The sequence below is a fragment of the Mchenga conophoros genome, linkage group LG4 (assembly GCF_057382185.1).
Source record: "Mchenga conophoros isolate Kocher_MC1m ecotype Shallow Benthic linkage group LG4, M_conophoros_male_GT1.1, whole genome shotgun sequence".
Lineage (NCBI taxonomy): Eukaryota > Metazoa > Chordata > Actinopteri > Cichliformes > Cichlidae > Mchenga > Mchenga conophoros.
This window is the reverse complement of record NC_140529.1, coordinates 17588679-17614559: the sequence shown is the minus strand read 5'-3', so window position 1 is coordinate 17614559 and position 25881 is coordinate 17588679. Positions and strand designations below refer to the sequence as shown.

Sequence of the window (25881 nt, the reverse complement as noted above, 5' to 3'; positions counted from 1 at the left end):
ACATGCGTGGAAGCATGCAGTTAGTGGTGTGAAAATGGAAATTATAAGGGCTTAGCAGGAAAACCTCATAATGGCTGCTTGCCACTCTGCACATGCACACTCAAATGCACACATCCCGGTGTGCGGCCCTATGCCAGCAGTGCTCTCCCATACATTAGAGCAGAGTTTAATCTCTGCAGTAATGTTAAGGGCTCAGAGGGAGGACAGGAGTGCTGACACCAGGGCTTTCTATACTGTACCCCTTATTCCACAGCCAAATAGGAGGAACGCCAGTATATATGCAAGTGGTTTGGGGTAGGTGGGTGGGGTGAGATCTGTAGGGCTTCTGAACTTAGAACGGTCTGCTTGGATATGGAGTTCTTCCCTCAGTATGTGTGTGTGTGTGCATACGGTATTTCTGACCTGTTTATTCCTTCAGTTTGTGGAAAGACGAGGAGTGTGCAAATGATAAGAAAAAGTGACGGATAAGCTATAAAAAGTGCAGTATTAGCTAAGCATTAGCACGACCTCTGTTCTCTTGACTTTCTCTCTTTCTTTCACAGAGCCATTCAGTGCATCAGTGTGGGTGATGATGTTTGTGATGCTCCTGCTGGTGACTGCAATGGCTGTCTTCATGTTCGAATACATCAGTCCTCTTGGCTTCAACAGAAACTTGGCACAGGGAAAAGGTGAGTACGGACACTAAAGCTTAATTTAGACTTCTGCACTGATTCTAGCCTATGCCAACATTTATGCCTGTGTTGCTGTGGTGCTGCTGCGTGTAGTCACATTTCTAAGGAGGTACACGTCAAGTTATGCCGTAGGGTTTCAGGAGGGTTACAATATACCTACGACATAAATTTAACACAGAAGCACAAGTCCACTGCTCTAATATTGGGTAGTTTAAATTGCATGTCACTTGTTCTACAAATAGATTTTGAAATATTTGTTTTCTTTCTTTCTAATTTTATACCATCCATCTCGCTTTCCCACACACACTCTCTTTCCTCGTTTTCAGACCCTCACGGCCCTTCCTTCACCATGGGCAAGGCAGTGTGGTTGCTGTGGGGTCTGGTCTTCAACAACTCTGTGCCGGTGCAAAACCCAAAAGGAACCACCAGCAAGTTCATAGTGTCAGTATGGGCCTTCTTTGCTGTCATCTTCTTGGCCTCCTACACTGCCAACTTGGCCGCCTTCATGATTCAGGAGGAGTTTGTCGACCAAGTCACCGGGCTTTCAGACAACAAGGTAACGAAGAACGAATGAGGTAGTTTTATGATATGTTTTTTGCAGGCCTTCAGTTTTATATCATACAACAGGATTAGAAAATCATCATAGGATGAAGGGGAAAATGAAGCATAGTACCTGTTTTTGTTGCGTGTGGCACTACCGTTCCTCTCACAAAGTTCCAGTCACCTGAATTCAAATGTACAAGTTTTACCGTTTTAAATCCAGCTGGAAATTGTGTTCTGTTGCTCCAGAATGAATTAACATGGGCTCTGTTTTATGCACTCAGAATCAAAATGACATGCATATAGAAAAATGCAGCAACAAACAGAAAGACTGGGATATTAAAAGAAAAGGTCAAGCCAAATGTAGTGAAACAGATTGGAGGGTTGGAGAAGGCTAGACAAAAGAGCAGAGTGCTTCCAAGGACAGAAATACAGATGTATTAGAGGCGATACTATCAAGAGAAGGCTGACATAGAGGGTTTTGACAACAAACAGACGGAGAGAGGGAGGGAGGGATGGTGTAAGAGGTACATCAATTGGCAGGAGAGAGACTGAGGACTAGCAAAAGGCCAAGACACACAAGATGGTACAAGACAACAGGCAGACAGATATGGGCCAGTTTGAAGGCTGAGGTAAGGGAAGAAAGGCATTAGGAGGGAGAAAATAGAATATGTGGAAAGACAGGGAGGGTTGGGAACGAAAGGAAACAGACAAGAAGGGCAAATGGCCGTTTAGACAGTTATGCTGAGAGAGGCTGGCCATCGAGCCAAATGCGACCGACAAAATGATGAAAAGCATTCCTCGTGCGGGGCCATGTTTTGTGTAGTTTACTTAAGGTGGGTTTAGACTGTTAGCAGGCACAAACAGATGCACTCTACTGTACCTATCAACCTGAGGGAAGGATGTAACACCACTAGTGTAAATTCTTATACTTTGGTACAACCATTTCCTTTAATATGCAATTATAATCATTTTATATGATGAGGCAAACACATTTTTTTCTAAAAGTAACATTTTTTTCTTCCAAAGGTTGCAGGACCAAAATGCTTCACAAAAGTGCACACACATACACACAACACTCTGGTGCATCAGTGCTCAACGAGATGAAGTTTAAGATTGCATCACTGCCCTCAATGCATTTGGGAAATATAGGCATAGTTTCCAAAGCAGGCTTTTGCCGTTGTTAGTTACCATCCCTAAGTTTGGTGCTTTACCTTTAGCTTTCTGGCTAGCTTGCTGTAGCTGTGATAGCATACATTCCTGTTGAATATTAGTAATGGACAGCGGTGTGAATCAGATAGCTCCCCTTCGCTGTCTTGTTATATCAGTGTGTGTAGGTGTGGTTACAGCTAATATGTATTTAAGCTAATGATGATGACAGATCTTTAAAGGCAGCAAATAGTTTACTACCACTCAGTCTGAAATGTTAGTACTGATAGTAGTGATATATGTACAGGCTCATCTCTACCATATACTTATGGTGCTCACAAACTATGTGCAGTGGACAAGATTTTGCACTTTCTAATGAAAAGTGGCAGCAGTGTAGAATAGGCTGGGTATCGTCACTGATTTCTAGAATCGTTTTGATTTTTCTATCTATAAAAAGAAAGAAGATTTTCCTGGCCTGGGATTTTATAGTAGATGACCTTAAAAATATTCTGCAGTAGATCAAAAATGAAAGAAAACCATTAATCAACATATGAACATTACCTGATGCTGCTGAAGTGAAGCAGAGCAAAGTTACAGAGGTTTTATTAGAGACACAGCCAAGCATTTTGCAATTTTGCATAATTTTAAAAAGTGAAAAGTTTAAATTTGTTCAGTATTGAACAGCAGAAATGAGGCTTTCTTTTCGGAAGTAATTAAAAGGAAAAAAACAGCGCTGTAAACAACGGCAGTCTTGTGCGTAAAAAGCAAGTGAATAATGCAGAAAACAGAGATTTTTAGATTGGAAACTGTTCTTGAAGTACAGAGACAGAGAGGTCTGCATGAAGTGTGATTTTATCGTGGTGGAAGCAAAACAGGAAAGGTCAGAGGGAATTCATGACGATGTTTATGTGAAGCAAAGTTTGGATCTTCTTTTGCTGCTGGTTCGGTCAATATTTTTGGAGAGAGATAAAAACCTGCAGCTTCAGAATCAGCTCAAAAAGGGCGTAAACACAAAGCGCAGACCCACAGAAACATCAGAATCAGCGAGCTGTCGGCTTTCAGCCCCGCCTGTGTCCGTGCCGTCGGGTGAGAAAAGCGACATCTCACTGATTCTGATCCGTCGGCAGGTCCACGCTTTGCTTTTACGTCTTTGTGCAGAATCCGTGTACCTGCTCTCATTTACTGTTTTAGGTGTTTGGTGGTTGTTGAAAGTTTGTGAGGTTTAACCTGAGATTCTGGCGTTTCGTGCAAAATACATTCATATTTAAAAATCGTTTCTGGATTTTATTGAGTCAATATCACGTTATCCAAGCTAGAATCGATTTTAATCGATAAATCGATAATCAAAACCCACCCCTAGTGTAGAAGCTAGTTTAACTAGTGATCGTTTTAGCATCGCTGTTGGCATTGCTCAAAGATCATACTAAGTTACACAGGCATTATTTTACAGACTTTGTAGATTACATTTGGTGGATGTTTGTGCCAAATCTAGGAATAGAGAGCTTTAAGAATTGTATGCAAGTATAAATTTAAGTTGATTACATTAGTTACTAACAGAATTCTTAGAATGGTCTGTGAGACACCTGTGGGGAAGTACAATAGAACAAATTACTGGTAAATAAGTGTTTCTCCTAAAATTATACATTAACTGCACGACTGGTCGATCGCTGTGTCACATTGTTTTAATTTTAAATTCCTACTAACTGAAGCCTTCAAAAAAACGTTTTGTTTTTGTTTTTAAAAAAGTGTATTTTACATGTAACTTTCTTAAAGCTGCAGTATTTGTGCATTGGGTCCATTTCAGTCAATGGTGACAGGAAGAGCTGTTTTTATTTGTTTTAATAATTGATGAAGAGAAAGCAATGGATGTTTACTGAGCTGTTAAACTTGTTCTCTAAGCAGCCTGCTTCATGCACAAGTGGAGAGCAGTCAGTTAACAGGTCTTTGGTGTTTTATGGTGCATGGGGATTTGTCTTTGCAAATCTGGCTGCTCTTTCTCTGCTTTTCGGTTTTGTTTCGGTTTCTCAGCATTATAAAATTGCTTTTTGTGAAGCCTACAGACTTCAAAGTTCAAATGTAAACAATCTGCTGCTGTTGTTGGAGCTGTAGTAGCTTTCAGCGGCATTATGATGAAAGAAATAACTAGGTTCTGGCACTTTCCACATGCATCTACTTAGAAGAGATTTAAAACATGTAAATAATGTTAAAAAAAAACAGTCACATATGAGCAAAACATGTAGATTTGTATACATGCAGACAAATTCTGGGAAGCGATGGGACATGAAAATGTAGCGTGGAGACCCCCAATGACTCAGTCACTAAAAATAGGATGGCACAATACGACCACTTTTGATCGCATGGCAATTACAGAGGTCACCTGGTGGGAGGCAGCCTTCGTCCAAACATTGACTGTCTGACTGCAGTCACTTTCAGACAGACTAGTGAAGGTTTGCAAATAATTGCAGTCTAGTTCATAAATGAGTGCAACTCTTCTGCAATGTGCCTCACTCTACGTAAAAGCAAGGTTGCACAGTGCCTGCTATAATTCAAACATTTTGTTTCAAATCTACGAGGTTCTGAGTAGACAACAAATGTAAGTTGTTAATGTAAATTTTTGTTTGACATGAATTTCTGTGGACATTGCAACAGATTTATGATTTTTGCCAGTTTATCTCAGTTAATTGAAGTCATTCCATTTATTGGCATTTTGATGCACCAAAGTCGCTTTGAAGACTGGTGTGATCGCAGATCTGCTCTTCAACCATTTTAAAGGCAGCGAGGTTGCAAGTTCATTGCAAATAGTCTGAATAATTTTGTTCATGTCGTGATCTCCACTGTTTTATAGCATAATATTTACACACACAGAGAATAAAAAAACATAGTAAGACATGTATCCGTCTGCATGCCAAATATCCTCGGGCAAGATACTAACCCCAAGTTGCTCTCCAATACATCCATCAGAGTGTGAATGTCTCCGACTGTTCGGCAGGAACCACTTAAGCATAGAAAATTGTGAATGAGTGAAGGAAGCATGTTGCATAAACTCCTTTGAGTGCTCAGGTAAAGTAACAAACCGTTATACAAGAACCAGTCAGTTTATAGTGATTAGGAGATGGACGGGAAAGCAGAAGCAGAACAGACCAAAGAAGACCTGCAGGACAAAATAGAAGAAAATAAAGGAGTAGGGTGAGTTAATAAACATGGCAAAAGCAATGAGATCGATCAAGGTTTCATGATAACCACAGACATTTGTAAGCAATATATTTATATGTTGCACAGAGTTACTATAATTTTATTGTGTTTTATTTTATTTGTTTTTATTCCATTTAGCTTGCGTAGGTTTGTAGGTTTGCTCCTTTCTGTGGTTTGTGGAGTCAACTGATACTCACATTGCCATCCAGTGTCTGTAAACATGTAACCTGTGCCTTGTTTAAGGTGAAAGTTTTTACCTATTTAATAAAACATATTCCAATTATAGTTATGTAACGTACATGGACATAATGTGTAGACTCTCAGTTTTCATTTGAGAGTATCCACATTCAAATTGGATGAAGGGTTTAAGAGTTTTAGCTCATGTGACATCCTTTTTTTTAAATGAGCAAAAGTAATTGGACAATTGACTCGAAGGCTGTTTCATGGGCAGGTGTGGGCAATTCTTTCATTATGTCATTACCAATTCAACAGATAAAAGGAAGATTTTGCTGTGAACAGACAATATGTGGTTAAAGGAGGTCTCCATGCAGGTGAAACAAGCCATCACTAAGCTGCAAAAACAGAAAATAAAACATCTGAAATGAAGAGATTGTGTTAAAAAAATGCTTTACTTCCTCACATTTTTATACAGTCTTTTTGTTCAACCCACTGAATTAAAGCTTAAAGTTTGCACTTCAACTGCACCAGAGTTGTTTCTTTTAAAATTCATTGTGGAACAGAAAACAAATATTAGAAAAAAAAGGTCTCTGTCCAAAAATTTATGGACCTGACTGTATATGTTCACAGTTTTATTACAGATTATTTAAGGCTTTTGATGTTGGCGTTTGACATTGAGCTTAGTTAATAAGAATAATTTGTGTGATACCTTTACATATCACTTTGATTTTAATACCTATTATTAGCACCTATACACCCTACATGCACTTACAGTACATAAGGAGAAAAGTGTTCTCAGGCTGCTGAGAGAAATTTCTCCTCTGGGTTTTGAGTCTTTTACCCAGGTAACTGGATTTTGTCCTGTGAGAAACCTTCATATTTTAATTAGATTAGTGATTATTACAGTCATTACACACATTACCAGATTTAGGCCAGATGACTCACTTCACTCAAAGCTCACCTCTTACTGATGCTCTCCTTTCCCCATGGCATTGTATTGAAATGCAGTTTAATGTGCAGGGTTTGCGCAACCCTGCATATATTTGATCCAAACTGTGATCTCTTTCTAAAGCTAATCAAACAGATTTTGGCAGCTAACCTGCAAGTAAAAGTATACTGCTGTATCGAGGAAAAGACGCTAAAGTACATCTTATGGATAATTTGGTAAGACCTGGAGGTTTCTGACAGCATGGCAGTATTTGAAAGTTGAGAATACGTGCTTTTTTAAAATAGTCTTTGGAAACCCTGCATCAGAAAATCGTCCGGAAATCTTGCCAGAAAGCCTTGACGGACAACAATCCCCATGATCTGGTTGTGGCTATGTTGCAGGACGGTGAGTTCTTTTATCTACACCTATCTTAGCCTCAAATCCTCTCCTGCCTCCGCTCCTTCATTTTGTCGTCAGCTCTGCATTAAGCTTTCGTTAGCAGCAGCTGGTGCAGTTCTTAAAAGCCCTTCACTGGTAATTATCAAGCAAGAGAAGAGTGCTTTTCAAGTCTGAATCCCAACCCGCCACTCCACCACACCCCAACCAGCCCCTGTCACCCCCCTCTCACTCCTCCTGGGACATTTACCCTCTCCTGACCTAAAAGCTTCTATTTAACCTTAAGAAAGGCACAAATGAAGAAAAGATGAAGAAGGAGAAGTAAACAATAGCAAGGACTGTGGGAGGAGAGAATGTCTCCTAAGGGCTGTTGCTTGTCATGCTGACAAACACACTGTGTGACATCTCCACTAACATATGAATGCGCACTCGTATGCACAGCGCAGTTTGACTTGTCGACACGCGCTCACGCTCACCCTGACCTGATTACACAGCAGAGACACATATATGTGCCGTCAGATGCAGCATGTATAAACGCTTAGAAATATGCTCAAATATATTATGCAGATTCGTTTTTGATGCAAGCAAACAGTGCATCGTTTTTGCAAACAATCAAGCAGATGAGTTTTGTGTATGTTGAACAGACAGAGAAAACAACAGGAATGCTAATAATCTGCTAATGAAATCCTCCAGTAGCAGCCTACAAGTGGAGTCAATCATGTGTTGTATGAATACGTTAAAGCAAAGTAAAGTAAGCCTGTAAGCGTTTGAGATGACATGCAGTGTTATGTTTCTGAGAACCGCTTTAATAATATGGACTGAAACCGTCGGCGCACAAACTAGCACAGCATGTGGTTAGAGTGAGGCTCATAAATACACACTTGTAATTGATAGGGTTTGTCTGCTTCTGGCACCGAGGGCAGATTGTTACCACAGTGCTGGAGGGTTGGTTTTTACCTCAGCTACAAGCACGCTTGGACAAAACTCTTGACCTGTACTCTGATACACTGATTATACCTGAGAGGGGGTTTGTGGAGGAGGCAGAGAGAAATGATGGGAGAATTTAAAAAGAAAAGAAAATCAGCGAGTGGATGGGAAACTACGGCACCAGTGGTTCCTTCAGTAAGGGTTGCTCTTGAAGTGTTGTGGGGTTTTTTTTTTTAGAAATTCAAATGAAGATGTGTAACCTCAGCTTTTCCTTTTCCTTCTCCATTGTTCTTCTCATCACAGTTTCAGAACCCATATGCTTACTCGCCTCCGTTCCGCTTTGGGACCGTTCCAAATGGTTCCACTGAAAGAAACATCAGGAAGAACTATCCCGCCATGCACCAGTATATGGTGAAGTATCACCAAACTGGAGTCCAGGATGCACTCGTCAGCCTCAAAACGGGGTAAAGAGACACTTTGTGTGCATGGGTTTTTGTGAGTTTGTTGGTAAGTGCACTTTTACATCATTCATATGTGTGTAGTTTTTTGTGAAAACCTAGGCCTGTGAAGTGTACTTCTTTCATGCCTGAATGTATCCACGCTTGTGTGTGTGTGTGTGTCTGTGGTGACAGGTCCTGTGAGACTGTGGATGAATGGGCTTCCTCATTGGGAACAGCAAGGGTTATTTTTAGCGCTGGACTCTATAGTGGGACTGATAGTGTGTAAAGGGGGTGAGGAGTGGGGCGGTTATCAGTCTAACCAAGGAGAGATCTAAAGAGTGTGTGGATGAAAAAATAAAGGTAAAGATGGGGGGAAAGAAAAGTGAGGACCAGAGTCAAGAGGAAGAGGGTAAGAGTTGAAACCCAAGTGCCAAATGTTTAATTGCAGAAAATGAAGCACAAATGGGCCAAGAGACTAGAGAATAAGAACATAGAGAGTGCACTGGAAAAGAAAAGTGAGGCAAGGAGAGGATAAAGAAGGGCAGAGAAAAGGGACAGGAAAGGAAGTATGGAGCATCAAGGATAAGAGAGACGGGAGGGAAAATGAGAACGTTAAATGACAATCGGTCGTTGAGATGACAAGAGGATATTTTTAATTGGTCACTGGCAATGGGGTGGGATCCAATTAGAGGTTCTATAGCTCAGACAACAGGCTGCCCCCAGGGAGAAATTAAATAGAGAAACAATAGATCCTCTCAGCTCCTTATCTTCCATCCACAAGTTACAGTATAAGAAAGCTGGATGTAAACACAGCATCTATGGTACTGTTAGGCACTCTGGCTTCTGTTGTTTTATTCACATGCAACATATATACATGTGTTGAAGTAAACTAATGCTTTGTGCACAACAGCTTATAAGTATACAAAAAAACAAGCTTATCTGTGTATCTGTGGACTCCACCTGCTGAAGGTGTCTGCAGTCAGTAATGCAGTCATTGATATTTCGGCTCTGTGGCATAAGCAGTTGAGCAGCACTGCACCATTCAGCTATTTGGGGCTCGATGGCTGGATTAACTGTGATCACACATAATGCTGAGAGGCTTTACACACAAAGACACACACAAAATCTGTCACAGCCACAGGAACCAAGAATATTCACAGGGGAGCGAAATTGATTTGATTTAATTATTGTTACTCTTTAAAAATAAGCAAAGTTCAACTGTTTTAATGGTTATGGTTAATTTAAAGGGTATTAAAATGTTGTGTTAATACATGTGTTTCAGAGGAGTTTGGAAGTTTATAATGCTTGAACCACCGCATCAGCGTCGCACTGTAACACACTCGATTCTCCAGTATTGAAAACATCTTCAGTCTTAAGAAGTTGATGATTGCCAAATTCAAGTTAGCAACTTTTTCCCCACTTTTTTCAGAAAAAAACACCCATCTATTATGATGAATCATACAGTTTCTCTACATTGGTAACAAAGTCTGACAGTAACAGAGTGGACAATTAATTGCTAGAATAAATGCTAAAAGCACATGGCACAAATCAAATCATGGTTAAAATCCCTATCTGATCAATAATTATTGGTGTTTTCATCATGGTATAATGCTATTATAGTGACAAGTTTGGCATTAAATGCAAAAAACCCAGTAAACATATCTCCATGTGCTTAAGATTTTGTCAGTAACTGTATGTGACATCCTTTTCTGTAGCTTACATAGTTGTGGGAGCAATTCAAGCAATTTATATATTGATTGGTTTTCAGACACAAATTTTTTAGAGAATATATTTTTAAAATAATTTGAATATAATAGAATTATGAAAATCAACTATTTTGGGAGTTTTTAAATATTAAAAAATTAATGCAAAGATATTTTGATTGCAATAGTGCAGTGTTTCCCAACCTTTTGGAGCCACGGCACATATTTCACATTAGAAAAATTACACGGCACACCACCAAACAAAAATGTACAGAAGAGGATTAGGGCCACTGGGAAAAAAAAAAGTGGGAACATCTTTTTTTTTTTTATTATTCTGAGAAAAAAGTCAGAATTGCCTTTTTTTGTTCAGAATTCTGACTTTTTTCTCAGAATTAAAAAAAAAAATATGTTCCCACTTTTTTTTCAGTGGCCCTAATCCTCTTCTGTAAAACTGTCACAAACAGCATATTGATAATTTTTCCCCTCGCAGCAGGCCTAGTGGAATTAGCTTGGTTTGTCCCCAGTATACCTTTTTTGCTTTCTTCTGACCTGTACTCATGCTGGGGCCTTCATCTGGGTTGGAATTTTCTCCAGGACCCAGGTCAGGGGTCCGTTCTTCGTACCTCGCTAAGTAAGTTAGCTGGATTTGATTGTTGACGATTTCGCGTGATCCTGGATCGTTCGGTGCCCCGAAGCTCATCCGGGACTTGCTGTCATAGCAACAGGTCCGTAAGCGTAAACCTGCTCGGGAGCAGGCTTACTTTATGTAAACAGGATTAGATCGCAGCCACTCAGGTATGTCCGCTTCATTTATACGAAAGCAACAGCGATATTTTACCACTGTTTTACCATAAATAAATATTATCAATGTAACTAAAGATAATGCAGTATTTGATTATTTTACTGATTTCATACAGATACATGAAATACAGTACATTTCCTAAAAAAAGGTAAATGTACTATTATTAATCATTCTATTTCATGTATTTGATTATTTCAGATGTAATTCACAGTTCAGAGTAGTAATAGTAAATTACTTCATGTAATCAAGATGAGAGACCACGGCTATAAAAGCGAAGGTGGATTTGGGAAGTCTGTTGCAGCCATGTTCTGTCCGTATACGCGAGCCACCCATTGCGGAAGGTGCAAGATTGATAAGGAGAGTTTTCAGAATTCAGCGTATATTGCGGGATAGACAGGATCCTTTAGCTCAGCGCGACAGTGTGCTCATAGAGAGATATCGATATTCCCGTGAGGGTATTATTTACTTAACCAAATTGTTGACGAGGGGGTGCAGGACCACCACCTGTCTTTTTTTGCTTTGCCCTTTTCTTGGTTGCTGTTATAAACAAACAAACAGATTATTTCAGGGACTCTTTTCAAGAGACTAAAAGCAATATAAGTGATAAATATTACCATTCTGTAGAATATTCTTATATTTCACTTTTACTTGTTCCCATGTTCTAGTGGGTCCTGTCGTGGCTCTAATGTGAAAGAGGATATAATGTAATATAATATAATAAATTTACCCTACTGCCTACTGGTGTTGGCCAGAGGGGCCGATGGCGCGATATGGCAGCCTCGCTTCTGTCAGTCTGCCGCAGGGCAGCTGTGGCTACAACCGTAGCTGCTTCCACCAGTGTGTGAATGTGAGAGTGAATGAATAGTGGCATTGTAAAGCGCTTTGGGTGCCTTGAAAAGCGCTATATAAATCCAATCCATTATTATTATTATTATTATTAAATTACTTACTAGTTTAATTTGTCAGCAACTTTCTGCCAGCCCTCTCTCCTTGCTTTTGCAGCCTTTGCAGTGTTCCCTTGCGTTTTAATTAAACTCTGAAACTCCTGAAATCCCTCAATCAAGAGTTCTTGCTCTGCTGCCGTAAAATACTGAGCGCGCTCCTTCGACATTTTCGCCGACCAATCAAAGGGTTGCCGATCAATGTTTCTACTATCGATGCGTAGCCCCTGTTAAGCCACCCAGTGATCTCACATTACTTCATCCAGCTATACTAATCGTCAACAACAGGTGTGTTCGAAGAACCGGAATAGCGAGCTCAAAGTTAGCGCGATGATTTGATCTTGGATGTAGTAAGCGAGGTACGAAGAACGGACCCCAGGTGGAACCAGATAGTCTTCCACAGCACACCTGGTTGGGAAATACTGCCATAGTGGACAAAAACAAATGAAGACAACAAGAAATAATATAAAGAACTCTAGGAAAACCAGGAGAGAATGCCAATAACAATATTTTATGTGACTCAAATACTCTTTAGACTTTTGACAAATGGAATTTTTTGGCAAATTATTACAGCTGATTATTCAAAGGTTAAAACCCCCCTTTGGGCCACAATAAAACAGCCACTTAGGTTTCACAGTGATGTTGTTAATCATTAACATTTCACGGTTTGCCAGATTCTTAGCATTTATGGTGTGAATTCAGCTAATGATACTTGTCTTTGTTGTTTTATGATAGTTTAAACACCTTATGTTATGTAGGCTACACTGCAGAGAGATGTCCTGCAATAGTAAAGGAAAACTCAGAGTGACACTCAGTGTTCATTTAAAGGTGTAGATGTAATCTGGCAAGAAAATGTTTTACAATCTTTCACCGTCATGAACGTGTGGCAGATAAGTGGTGGTTGAATTCCCGTCCAATTCACGTGAGCTACAGCGTGTCTGGCTAGCATCTGCAAACATGCACAAACAAATCCCTGCTTACAGAAATGCACCAGTGCACACTTTCATCTGTTCAATCGCACACACTTGCTGACACACACTCCTGGTTCCCCCACGTTTGGATACACAGCTTGCCTGTGGATGGAGCCAGTGCTGGGTTAAGCTAATTACACAGCTAAACTATCGGCTGTGAGTCTCCGTTAGAGGACTGCATGTGACATTCAGTAAATGCCAACCAGTCACTGCACTATTAGCGGGGCTCTATATGTGTGTGTGTGTGTGTGTGTGTGTGTGTGTGTGTGTGTGTGTGTGAGAGAGAGCATTTACAGGCAATGAGATGGTAACAGAGCAGTGGATACTAACGGCATCTGTTACATTGAAAATGTCAGTTGAAGTGCGGGAGCTTCAACTTTCCACTTTGCAGCCCACTTATTTATGAGTCCTTCTGTGTGCGAGTGTGAAAAGCGAGACAGTGTAAATGTTTGAGTCTGTCTAAAGTTTGTTTAGGTCGTCCAGGCGCCTCCAAGGTCCTATCATCAGTGAAGCGTGGTGTATTGAACCGCCACCACTCCCCACTGTGTCCTCTGTGTGTTTGGTTATGCTTGGGTTGCAGTCCTATTGGAGATGATTTAACACTTTAAAATTGATCTGCAAGCAACACGTTCTTTAAAAAAAACAAAAAAAGCCCATCTTCTGTTTTCTTTTTCATCTCTTCACTTCTCACTGACTCGCTTTAAAAAAAGGCTAAACATCTTACCATTTCCCTTTATTTGTCTGTTTTTTGCCTGTTTTTTTGTTTTTGTTTTGTTTTGTTTTCTCTCTCTCGCCCCACAGCAAGCTGGATGCCTTCATCTATGACGCTGCAGTGCTGAACTACATGGCCGGTAGAGATGAGGGATGTAAGCTGGTGACCATTGGTAGCGGGTAACTATCCCTATAATTCAGTTATTTGTAGAGTAATCCTTCAATGAGTAATCATGATTACTCATTAAAAGCATGTTACTTACTAAACTGAAGCTTCGTATTAGCTTAAGCTAAACATTAGCGGTAGTGGCTGACTCTATCCTCTGTCTCTTAATTTAAAAAACTTTCTTTGTAGCTTAATAGAGTGGTGTCACAATTAAACATGTACACAAATAATTGTCTTTAGAGGGGAGTGCAAAATTTTGTTGATCTTGTTGGAAAGTATGACCTCACTTTCCATGTTATGCAACGTGAGAATGATCCCAAAGACACTACCAATGCAGTAAAGCAGACGGGGAGGAGAAAACAGTGGAACATAATGTGGGATCATGCTGACAGAGAACAGAAGAAAAGAAAGTCAACATCCAAAGAGGAACTTTGACCTTCAAGAAGCCTGAAGAACTATTCCTGAAGACAACTTAAAGAAATAGCAAGAAAGTTGCCTAAGAGAGGTCAGGCTGTGTTGAAGAATAAAGGTGGTCGTACCAAATGTTGACTTTGAAGATTATTAGAATTGTACAAACTCTTTTTTGCCCTGTTTCAATAATTGCTGCACCCATTTCCCATTTTACTAGCAAAATGAGGGGTTGCACAGCACTGTATGTTATTGAAGACATTCGTAATTAGAGTTACGCTATATGCTATATTTGTGTATGTGTGCATGTGTATTTCAGGTACATCTTTGCTACCACCGGGTATGGGATTGCTCTACAAAAAGGTTCCTACTGGAAACGACAGGTGGACCTGGCTATCCTAGCAATTATCGGCGATGGTGAGAAACACATACACAGCACTCTCATACAAATTCAAAGTGCATGACACTACCCACAAAGGCAAAAGGTTACACTGCCAGTCCTGTAATTCACCCGCCACACACTCACATGCAAACATCTCTGCTGCCTTGTCTGTGCCTGACAACACAAAGGGAAGGCAGTGAAGTATAAATAGTCCTTTGATGTTATTCTGGAGACAAAGGCTGCTCTAAACAGAGGGCAGAGTGTGTAAGTTATTCTAATGTATTCCTCTCTGCAGCACCAGATGTGTGTGCGTGTATGTACTCTATCTGAATTACCAGATTCCTTTATTACAGTTGCCTCAAAAGTTTTTACTTAAACAAATTTCTTACTGCAAAACAGCGCGAACACGAGACAGCCAGAGCTCTTAGTGACAAGATTCATTTACATTTTACATCGAAAGCGTTTTGCTGATGCGAGCGTTCACAGCCACTCACAGTAAGTGCACTGAAGTTGATTAAATGAACATTGGTGTCACAATAATCCCCTCTAACTGAATCTTATCAGGGCTTCTGAGCATGCAGGCCACACTCCATCATGTTTCCATAGCTGGATAATTTTGATAGGAATCAGGCTCTGTGTTTTTGTTTTGCCTTATCTTCTCCTGATAATTAATACTTCTTTGCAGTCCAATCTCTTCATACTTCTTTGCACCATGTGTTATAGCTTCTGGTATAAACTAGTTGTCGTGCACCCCCACCCACCCACAAACACACACACAAAGAGAAAGACAAATGCCAAAAAGATAAAGATAAAGGTGAACAGAGCAAGTGAGAGGGATAAAAGGAAATGGCACGAGACAAAGACCTAAAAAGAAAGTTTGTGTAGCAAGAGGAAGGAGAAATGAATGAAATAGTGATGACAGCGTCAGAAAAGAGGCAGCGTGCACGGAGGTCAGAGAGAGGTAAAAAAAGAAAAGAGGATGAGGCACAGGGCATGGGACAAGAGCAAGACAAGGAAAGCAAGTGTGTCTGGTAGAGATGGGAAGTGACAGAAGGGCAGGTACTTGATAGATGACAGTGACTTGTTGTCTCGGCAGATGCTACATGATCAGATAGACAGAATGTGGGCGGAAAGCATATGGCATTTCATGGGCAAGGAAGAGACAAAGAGAAGATTAATCTGGAGAAAAGTAGAGAGGGAAGGGAGGTGAAGAAGGAAAAGAGACAAAAAAGGAGGTGGCCTGGAAGCCAGTGCCACACTTCGTGTAGTGGTTTTTAAAAACAACAACAAATGTTCACATAAAATACATATAATTAGAAAACTGTAACGTCCTGTTGTCTTAGCAGCACCTGTTTGGCAAGTTCTCCACACTTGTGCTCTTACCATTTTTTTTCCCATTCTACATAAAGCACAGTGCTGAACATATGCATTTCTCATTGCATTTCATATCATCAAGTCACGTTTGGGAATGGTTTAATTTTGATTTATGAGGTAGGCTTATTGTAAAACATAGATACAAATTTTGAAGGAATCTGCTGAACTGGACTGACACATAAAGTCTGAGCTGCTCCATGCTACATGTTTTTTAAACCCGACTTGTAGGGACTTGTGTTCCTGTGTTCCAACCGACTGAACACCAGACTATAGCTTGAGCCGTGTGACTACTGAAACGAGAACAAAATCTGAATTTCAGCAATAGTTTCCCCTCTGGAGAAAAAGCAACAGCATGAGCAGCAGCCTTTCCCTTGAATAGATTAAACAAAAAGTGGAGACAAAGTCACCTGTTGATAACAATGTCATTCACCTTAATTTGCTTTTGAAGCCAGTTCTCGGCATGCCATAATTTCATTTAAAAGGTAGCATGGCTACGTCTAGTCATGTATTTGCAAGTCTGACATGAGATAAATGTTCTTCAATTGTACCAACAGGCTAATGATGTCTTATTGAGTCTGCACCCCAAAGACATCTAGCTGAACACCACCATGATATTTGTCTTTCCCACTAGCAGCCTTAGTTATCCGGCCCTGAATGACACCGATTGGATTAGCCACGCGCCAAATGTCACAGAGGAAGCCGGAAAAAGAGGGGGAACAGAGGGAAAGGAACATAGAGTAAGAAATGAGGAAAGATAAGGTCTTTATTCCTTTGTACCTTTTTTTATCCACATTTAAGAAACATATATTTGCCCTGTTGGCCAACATAGAGGAGACGGTAAGCCCAGTGACAAGTGACAGAATATAAAGGTGCTACCAGCCATTGAATTTATAGATTGCCTTTCTAGGGTAGAAATGCAGTATCTACATTCTTTATACTCAATTAGAGTTCATTCAGGACCACTAGTCAAAAGAAAATGATTATTTTTAACTGCAAGAATTTATATTTGGCTGTACTCTGTGACTCTGTTGTAGGAAAATTAGGAGTGTGGGCTACAGTGAGGTCCCAGCGCAGAACACCAAGTATGACATTGATTATGTGCAACACAGAATAGGAAAGTGCAGTTGTTGAAGTAGTGGGCTGCAAAGCGGTTTGCAGAGCATGGCAATACTGCACGCCGTACAATCCTCAGTTTCTGTCTGTATCAAGGATCTCACCATTGGCCTAAAATAAATTTGCAGCAGCTTTTAAGTTAACAGTAAATTTCTGACTTGTCTAAACATGGAAATCCTGTATGCCATTATGTTTTTGAGCTATTTGGTAAAGGATTTGTTGTTTTCCTTTCAGGTGAAATGGAGGAACTAGAAGCCCAGTGGCTCACAGGAATTTGCCACAATGAGAAGAATGAGGTGATGTCCAGTCAGCTGGATATTGACAACATGGCAGGGGTCTTCTACATGCTGGCCACAGCCATGGGGCTTTCCCTCATTACCTTTGTCTCTGAGCATCTCTTCTACTGGAGGCTTAGATACTGCTTCACTGGGGTCTGCTCCGGCAAGCCGGGTCTTCTTTTCAGCATCAGTCGGGTAAGCACCCATTTTTGTAAGTATTTAGGTTGCATAAAAATGAAATTCTCTATGAATCGTTGAGGAGCTTTTTGCATTTCCACTGCAGGAGTCAACTGGAAAGTAAATTTTTGGTTAAATCATTTTATCCCCCAAAAAGTCCCTCTACTGAAGCGATGATTTTGACTCTGATATATTACTGCTGCTGATTCACTAACCCTAATTGCAAAACAGCCATCCACTTTCAGCCGACGCACAACTTGAATGAACTTCATGATCACTACTGTTACTGTGTCGTCCATCTCTCACTTTACATACTTCTGCATTACAGCCATCTACTAGCATGGTGGTTTGTTCTATAGCTGCGCACCATAGGGTTAAAAACAGCTTTTGCTGTTTCATGTGATCTTTAGTTTAAGTTGCTTGAAAAACAAACAGACGAAAGAGATGCTTTTGGTGAAAAAGTAGCAGCTTAGAGGGTTAACAGCGGATGTGTCCAAGGCGATGAGCTGCAGTGAAGATTGCAGCTAGACTCGTGGGCTAATAATGTATTATTGGGGTTAGACAGCTCTCTCTTAGTTCTATTTTCTGTCAGCAGAATAAAAGAAAAGAGCAAACATGCACACATACGGGCAGGGAAAGAAAACTGCTGATAAGCTAAGAAACTGAGTTAAACAAGGGAAAGGCGGGACAGCAATACAAAGGAGGATGAGAGGCAGGAGCGCGGGGGGGAGGGATCACGAGGCGGACCTGAATATCGACAAGATAGATCCTAATAGATCCTAATTGCAACATGTTTTTTGGGGGGTAAAATGATGGCAGCTCATGCCAAATCAATGTATTTTCTCTCATTTTTCTAAAAGGTCAGCATTGTCCCCTATTGTGTATATGAACATACAATGGAGACGTGTGTCTCTAAAAGCAGCAAGTTTCTTTGCTCTCATTTTAAAGCTGTGTATGTGAAAGTTAAAAGTGATGTTCGTGCACTAGTTACTTCAAAGCCATTCTCAATAATAATTTAAAACAAAATACAACCTTAATTGCCCGTTTTGTCACGATAAGCTTTGCAAAGTGTGTATTGAACCAAAAGGTTGTTTGATTTCGGGACATGATAAATGTTTTCTGGGAATTAATTTGTGAACTAGTAAGTTGTCACAGTGGTGAAAGGATTTTTTGTTCTTTTATAAACAGCTCTTTGGCTGTTTTAGACATTTAACTGTCAGCTGTTGTTTACTCAATACTTGCTCATTCAATAGTTTGTCTTAAAGTTCAAAAGTCAAACTGATGGTAGTTTTTGTTGTTTGCTGCTTTGCTTACTGCTTTGCTTACATGAGGCTTATGTCACATTGTGAATACTTCTAAGAGAGATTCTGGAGATATTAGAAATCTAACCTCATTAATGAATTTTCAGCATCTTACTCATTTGAACTGCTGAGAGTTAAAGAATTTGTGAATGTGTGTTTCCCCTTATTGTTGACAGATGCTATTAGAGAATTTTTAATGTAATATTTCTAATTTTTTATTTTAGAGAAAACCCCAAATGTGTTTTATAATGAAAGAAAGATAAACTGAATATGCTTTCAAACTGTACTTGCATTACAATTACATGGTTACAGTGGGTGACTAATTTTGCATTGGATTCTGTGCATCTCATTCCATTGAATCTCTCCCGCCCTTTTCATTTCTCCTTCCTTTTTCACCTCTCCCTTCCTTCGTCTTCATCCATGTATGTAAATGCAGGGAATCTGGAGTTGCATCCATGGAGTTCACATTGACATGAAGAAAAAGTCAGACCTGGACTTTAGCCCCCAGGACAAAATGCTGAAGCTCATTAAGTCGGCCAAACAGATGACCAACATGTCTAACCTGGGTGGCTCCCGCATGAACTCGCCCAAACGAGAGTTCATGCACTCGGCTGGTCCTATGATCATGGACATGATGGCAGAGAAGGGGAACTTCATCTACGCTGACAACCGAAGCTATGCCCCCAAAGATATGATCTACGGGGATGCTGGCGACCTGCAGTCCTATCTCGCTAACCGCCACAAAGATCATCTTAACAACTATATCTTCCAGGGAGGTCAGCATCCTTTGACCCTGAATGATGCCAATCCCAACACAGTGGAGGTAGCAGTAAGTGCTGACGCAGTCCAGACTAACGCAAAACCGCAACGCACGCTGTGGAAGAAGTCGGTGGACACGGTTCGCTCAGTACCACCCGGGCCCTCGCCGATGCCTGACATGCTGATGCCAGACCCACGAATGTCAATGAAGACTCAGCGGTACCTCCCTGAAGATGCAGCCCATTCTGACATCTCAGACTGTTCTAGTAGAGCAGCCTCCTACAAGGACCCAGAAAACAACAAGCATCTGAAGCCCAAGGACAACTTAAAAAAAAGATCGGTGACTCCAAAATACCCAAGGGATTGCAGTGAGGTGGAGCTGTCCTACTTAAAGACTAAGCAGGTCAGCGGCGGAACCAACCAAACTGGGAGAGGAGGAGGAGGAGAGAAAATCTACACTATCGACTCAGACCGGGAGCTGAGCCTCCACTCAGACCCCATTCACTACCGTGAGAGCCGCGGTCTTGCTGCGGACGATTTGGAATACCCCGAAATCTACTCCGACCACAGTGACAACTATAGGAAGTGTGAGCAGCCCATAATTCATCTGAACTCCTCGCCTTTGCATCATACAGACTCAGATCTTCTACCAGATCCAGCCTACTCAAAACACTACAACCTAAAAGAGAAAAACCTGTCCCCGCATGAATCCATTGATCGCTACAAACAGACACACTGCCGTTCCTGCTTATCCAAAGTGACTGCTAGCTACCCACCTGCAGGGCCGTACTCCTCTACTGGTTCTGCCTCAGCTTCGGGCACACGTTCACCTTATAATCGGTGTGAAGCGTGCCTCCACACGGCCAACCTGTATGACATTAGTGAGGACCAGCTCCTTGCAGACCCTTTGGTCAGCCCTACCATGCATCACCAACAGCAGCAGCAACCGGATGAAATGTTTGGTCTGTACTGGCCACAGACAGATGGCCCGCATGTCCAAAAAAGAAATCGCTTGAGGCTGAGTCGTCAGCACTCCTTTGACAACATCATGCTTGAAAAGCCCAAAGATGTAGATCTGGGCCGACCGGCACGCAGTGTCAGCCTCAAAGAGAAGGATCGCTTCTTGGACTCCACGTCTGACTCGCACTATGCGAACCTCTTTGGTATGCGTCCCTACTCTGGCAGACTCTTTGGCACTGGGTCCAAGTCTACGCTGTTTAACCACAACCTAGAGGAGAGCAAGAGGAGCAAGTCCCTGTACCCAGCCCATGGCTCGGAAAACCCTTTTCTCAGTCATTCGCTGAGGGATGACACCAGCAGCAGACTGGTCCATGGGCGTAGCTCCTCTGATATTTACCAACAGCTTTCAGTGGCTCCCATCAATACACGCAACGATGCGAACAATCTCCGCTCTTCTGTTAAATCCACCACTTCATTTTGCTCACGGGACGGGCGGATAGCTAATGACATGTACAATAAAGAGCATGCGATGCCTTACTCAGCCAATAAGACTAGTGCATACCCAGCCCCACGTGGCGTCCTAAACTCAGCCCAGTTCAGCAATAGACGGGTGTATAAAAAAATTCCCAGTCTGGAGTCAGATGTTTAGTTGATATAAGAAATAATGTGTTCTCTCCTTCTTACTCCTCTCTGGGTTTGTATTATAATTTATCAACTATGTTATCCAATAAGGGATGCCATAGCCACACTACGATTTCTTCTCTTCAACATTGTAATCCAAACGAACTTGTGCCCACTTGGGTATGACGGTATTACTACTACTCTCTTGATATCACCATTTCTATCCATTCTCTCCCATGTACCAGTGAGACAGCTATAGGGCCAGCACTCTGCCATAAGGTATCCTTGTGTAAAGAGGAGGGTAATCATTAATCCCTAGGTTTTTAGGAGTAGAAAACGACATAGCCCCATAAGTGGAACCAATATGGTACCGTATACGTTAGAGTAACACAGGGCTCCCTGCAATAGCTTTCAGAAAGGAATCAGTTGATTTGGCATTCAAATGTGCGAGGAGGTGGTGAGGAGGATGAGAGGAATTATATGACAGTGGAATTAAAGGAAGCGAGAGGAAGCTCTTTAGCCACTGTCCACCTTCCTTCTCACCGTGTTCCTTTCCACCTTCACTGTCAACCTTAGAGCTCACCAGCTGAAGAGAAAAGGCTTGACAGAAAGACCAGATGGGCAGGCCAGACATGGAGGCATCCCAGGAGGGCAGGGGCGTCACAGAGAGCTAGTCCAACGGTCTGCTGCTTGTTATGCTGACAAATATGGGCACTAAGACACCTGGCAGTGGAAGAGGAGAGAGAGAGTGAGGAAGGAAGTGATTGGCTAACTGGCACATAGTGGAGCATCAAATAGTTTGTGGCTGTTTGATAGCGTGTTCTTGTTCAGAATACAACTTTGTATGTTCAGCCCACGCTGAGGGACGCGACAGTGATGAGAAGCTGAGAGCGATGCAGGTGCTTTTAATGAATATTGTTTACAGACTGACAGATAAAAGGCATGCTGACAAAATGACTGATAGAAAAGGACAGACGAGCAGGGAAACCTAAGGCACTTGATGGGCATTTCATTTGTGGCTCTGCACAAAAAAACAAACAATAATTGCGAAGTATTGCTTTTATTCTCTTGAACTATAAGATTTCTTAGGGATTCTGGCATCCGGATCCCCCTATGTAGGATTTTAGTGTTTGCTTATTTGGTAGCACAATAGCCATTAGTTTAAACCTCCCACATTTGCTTTTGAAAAAAAAAAAACCTAAAAGAAAAAACAACAAAGCTTACTGAAAAATACCTTCATGAGTAGCAGATTATTTTGCATGTGTTGATTTCATTTTGTGTCGGAGAAGAGAAAATACACATATACACTCTAAGACATATTTTACATTTTTCTAAAAGTAGCTGCGTCTTGCCGGATGCGGTGGATGGCTGTGTGCACCATCACGTGGTGATCCTCTACCCTCTTAAATCTGTCATGATTGACGTAAAGGTGGAAGGGAAGAGAGCATAAATGAGATAAACAAAATAAAAAAGGTTAAGCGCAGCTGTTTCCACCACCATCATGTTGTTTTCGTGGGCAATAATGTGTGTTTTTTTTATTAATTATTATTTTATTATCCACGCCACTGAGAAACAGGGTATTAGCTATGAAAAACACCAATGATTCCTTCCTTCTTTCATCTTTCCTTCTTCCCTTTCTCCATCAATATGACATCGCTGGAGTGTTTGATGTCTATAGAGCTAATCTGAATCATTTTCTGTACTAAAAATTGAACTTTGGTTGGTTCGTCCAGCCTCTGCAGTTTAGCTTGGGATTACGTTCAGAATTTTCGATGATTTAACTTTGTGTGGAACTGTTGATCTACAACAAACCAGGGCTTTTGAGGATGTGAAGACTGCTTGGGATGGATCCCTTGTTTACCTTCGAAGCGTTGTTTGGGAGGGATGCGGGATGGGATGGGTGTTATGTGGTCATCAATTACGTATCCATCCATTGGCATGGAATAAGTCGTGTGTGCGCGCATGGCAGAACTTGGGTAAGCTTGAAGTTTTTAACCAGAACATTTGGTTCTTAATCTGATTGTGTATTTTTTTTTTCGTTCATTCCTTTTTTTTCTTTGACAACACTAAACTGAAAAAGACTTGCACACGCATAGATTTTTTTTTCCTTGGTAGCATCATGCTTTATAAAATGTACTGTCTAAAGAAAAATGTCATGTAACGATCTTAACTGACTGATTTGCTTGATTGATTAGATTTACAAAAGCCAAAATTGCTTCAAATAATATACCTCAGGATGATTCTGTATGTTTTAGGGGGGCGTTAATAACAGTAGCAAGAGCTGTAGGATGTGCCGCAGAATTTCTTTTTGTTTTGTTTTTTTGTAGGAAAAAAAAAGAAGGGGAAAAAAAAAGACGAAGAAGAAGCGGCCATAAGGCAGAATCAAACTTTTCTCTTTTTGATGTTTACCAGTCCAAGGTCTTCCAGTTCAGCTCTCTGCCTGAGCTCATGCAACCCAAGCAAAGATAGAAGAGGAAACGAAGGAGGGAGTGAAGGGACAGCGGTAGGGGTGGGGTGAGAGGGGGGCTTAGATTGTTTTCCCAGTGTGTGGGATGTGCTGTATGCAGCTCCACTTCACACTAAGCTGAGCACCCTTCACAGAACGAAGGATGATTCTTAAACATCCAAAATCTGAAATGCTACCCTTATAGTTCCTCCTCTCCATGACTTTGAATGGCAGTTGACTGCATTAGCCACTGTGTTTCGATTGAAGCTCCATTTTTAACCACTGTCATATCGCCCTTTTTGTACTCTTGGAATACCGCAGTGAATCTCCCCCTAGCTTCCCAATCAGCTTACCCAGTGTTGACTGAAGAGCAAGATTTGTCCTTTTCTCTCTCTCTTTTTTTTTTTGCATCTTATCTACATATTTATTACTATCATATTTATCTCCACATGCTGCTTGTGTGAGCTGACAAGTGAACAATATGCACATGTAAAAAAAAAAGAAAAATATCAAATGGCACCCTTGCGTTTTATGAACTCATCGCAATTTGTTCGTTTGTTCTACTTTTACAGAACTGTCATGTAAACTGATGATGTTTTCTGTTCAAACATACACAAAGAAACACACACACGCACACACACACACACTCTCAGACACACTCTTGTGATGACAACCCTGCTATTTTTTAATGGCAAAAATGTATTTTAATTACATTTAATGATAACTAATGAGGTGATGGCATGCAACCCCAGATGTAACAACTTTAATGTTTTGTTTCTTTTCTTCGTTTGATATTTTTGTTATGATGTTATGATCACTAATGCGTTGTAACCAGGTGTGATGAGTATATACATATTTGAGAGGAAAAAAAAATTATCTGTGTTTAACACAATGAAGATGCTGCTGCTGTTTTGGGGGAGAGGTTAAAGACCTGATCCCAGTGCAACTTTCTCATTGGCTGGCTGGTCATTATCAGGCCATGTTTTTGGCTAGTAGAGTGGTTGGTCACCGGTCAGGGCTTGGCTTATTTTGGTGGGACATCTGTGCTCTTCCTCCAATGGCAGGTGAGAATTACTGTATCACCAGCTCTGCTTCTCTCTTCCCTCTCCTTCATGTGTAGTCAGGATTTCAACTGTAATGAAGATAGAAGAAGAAGAAGAAAAAAAAAAGCAACCCTCAACTTTGAGTCTGCTATCCCTCCAAAGATACAAGACCTCTTTCTTTATGGTTTGCTGTAAGAATATAGCTTTTCTTTCTTTTCTTTCATTTTTTTTTAAAGAAAAAAAACATACTTCCTCAAAGACTTTTAGGGAACTATTTTGAATATATTTAGAAATGACACCTGTATACATCGCTTGTAAATTCATACTGAAATACATCATCATGGAGAATTATAAATGATAAAGAGTAAAAACAATATTTTTTGTGTGAATTTCACAAGAGCTCTTCTGTACAGTGGCACTGTTTATCTCTCTCTCTCTCTCTCTCTCTCTCTCTCTCTCTCTCTCTCTGTAGAGCGGCTAGAATAAAATTTCACCATTCACAAGGTTTGTTGTCCTGTCAAAATTCCCGGTAAGCACAACAGGCTTTGCGTCTTCCTCACCTTATATGGAAGTAACCTCTTTTGTCAGTTGAAGATAACAGCTGATTCTACACGAAAGCCATTCCTTTCACAGCTAATGGTATTACCTCTACTTCTGTTAGATAAACAAAAGCGGTGCATGCTGGGTTACAAATATATGATTATTTTTATTTTTTTATCAAGAATGTCAGGAATAAGGGTTGCTGCCTACAATATCCATCATTAATTACTTCCTCTGTGCACCTGCCACCTGTGTTTTTACATCTTTAGAAAGTCTCGTATTCATTTCGTAATTCTTGATTTTTAGCAGTAGTTTCACTTATCGGTTAATAAAGAATACCGGTAGCAATTTGCGCTAATACTAAAAGGCCTAAAATTTGAGTATACAAATGACAGCATGCTAATTTCTATGTAATCTCTGTAAGATGGTGTTTGCAAACAATTGTGCAAACATGAGATAAGAGTTTAGTACAGCTTCCAGTTACTACTGACCAGTCATGGTTAAGCAGACATTCATTGCATCCATATAAACGTATAAACTGTTCTTAGGGTGAGTAAAACCATTGTATTTTCCAAAATCCAGTGTCAGAAGCACTGGCTACTGTCTGACAACAGCATCGTTTTATAATATCTGCATTCATTATCAATGACCAGTGGACAGAAGAGGAAGTTTTTGCCCAGATATCAATGCAAAAGTTATGCGCGTAAAAAATATTCTTTGGACTCCCCAAAACCAAGCTTTTCAGATTTTTACGGGAATAAATAG

The 25881-nt window shown here is 40.7% G+C and overlaps 1 protein-coding gene across 2 annotated transcripts in view; it reads left to right on the top strand.

Moving 5' to 3' along the window:
- The window catches only part of grin2aa (glutamate receptor, ionotropic, N-methyl D-aspartate 2A, a), a 166846-nt gene extending 141781 nt beyond the window's left edge, over positions 1 to 25065 (top strand). For both annotated transcript variants that reach the window (XM_085270751.1, XM_085270750.1), the window contains 7 exons: positions 543 to 668; positions 998 to 1227; positions 8284 to 8444; positions 13639 to 13728; positions 14442 to 14539; positions 17226 to 17464; positions 19184 to 25065. In XM_085270751.1, the coding sequence (XP_085126877.1) occupies positions 543 to 668; positions 998 to 1227; positions 8284 to 8444; positions 13639 to 13728; positions 14442 to 14539; positions 17226 to 17464; positions 19184 to 21115 (2876 nt within the window). In that variant the 3' untranslated portion in view covers positions 21116 to 25065. The remainder of the gene's footprint in view (positions 1 to 542; positions 669 to 997; positions 1228 to 8283; positions 8445 to 13638; positions 13729 to 14441; positions 14540 to 17225; positions 17465 to 19183) is intronic.
- The last annotated feature ends 816 nt before the right edge of the window (positions 25066 to 25881 follow it).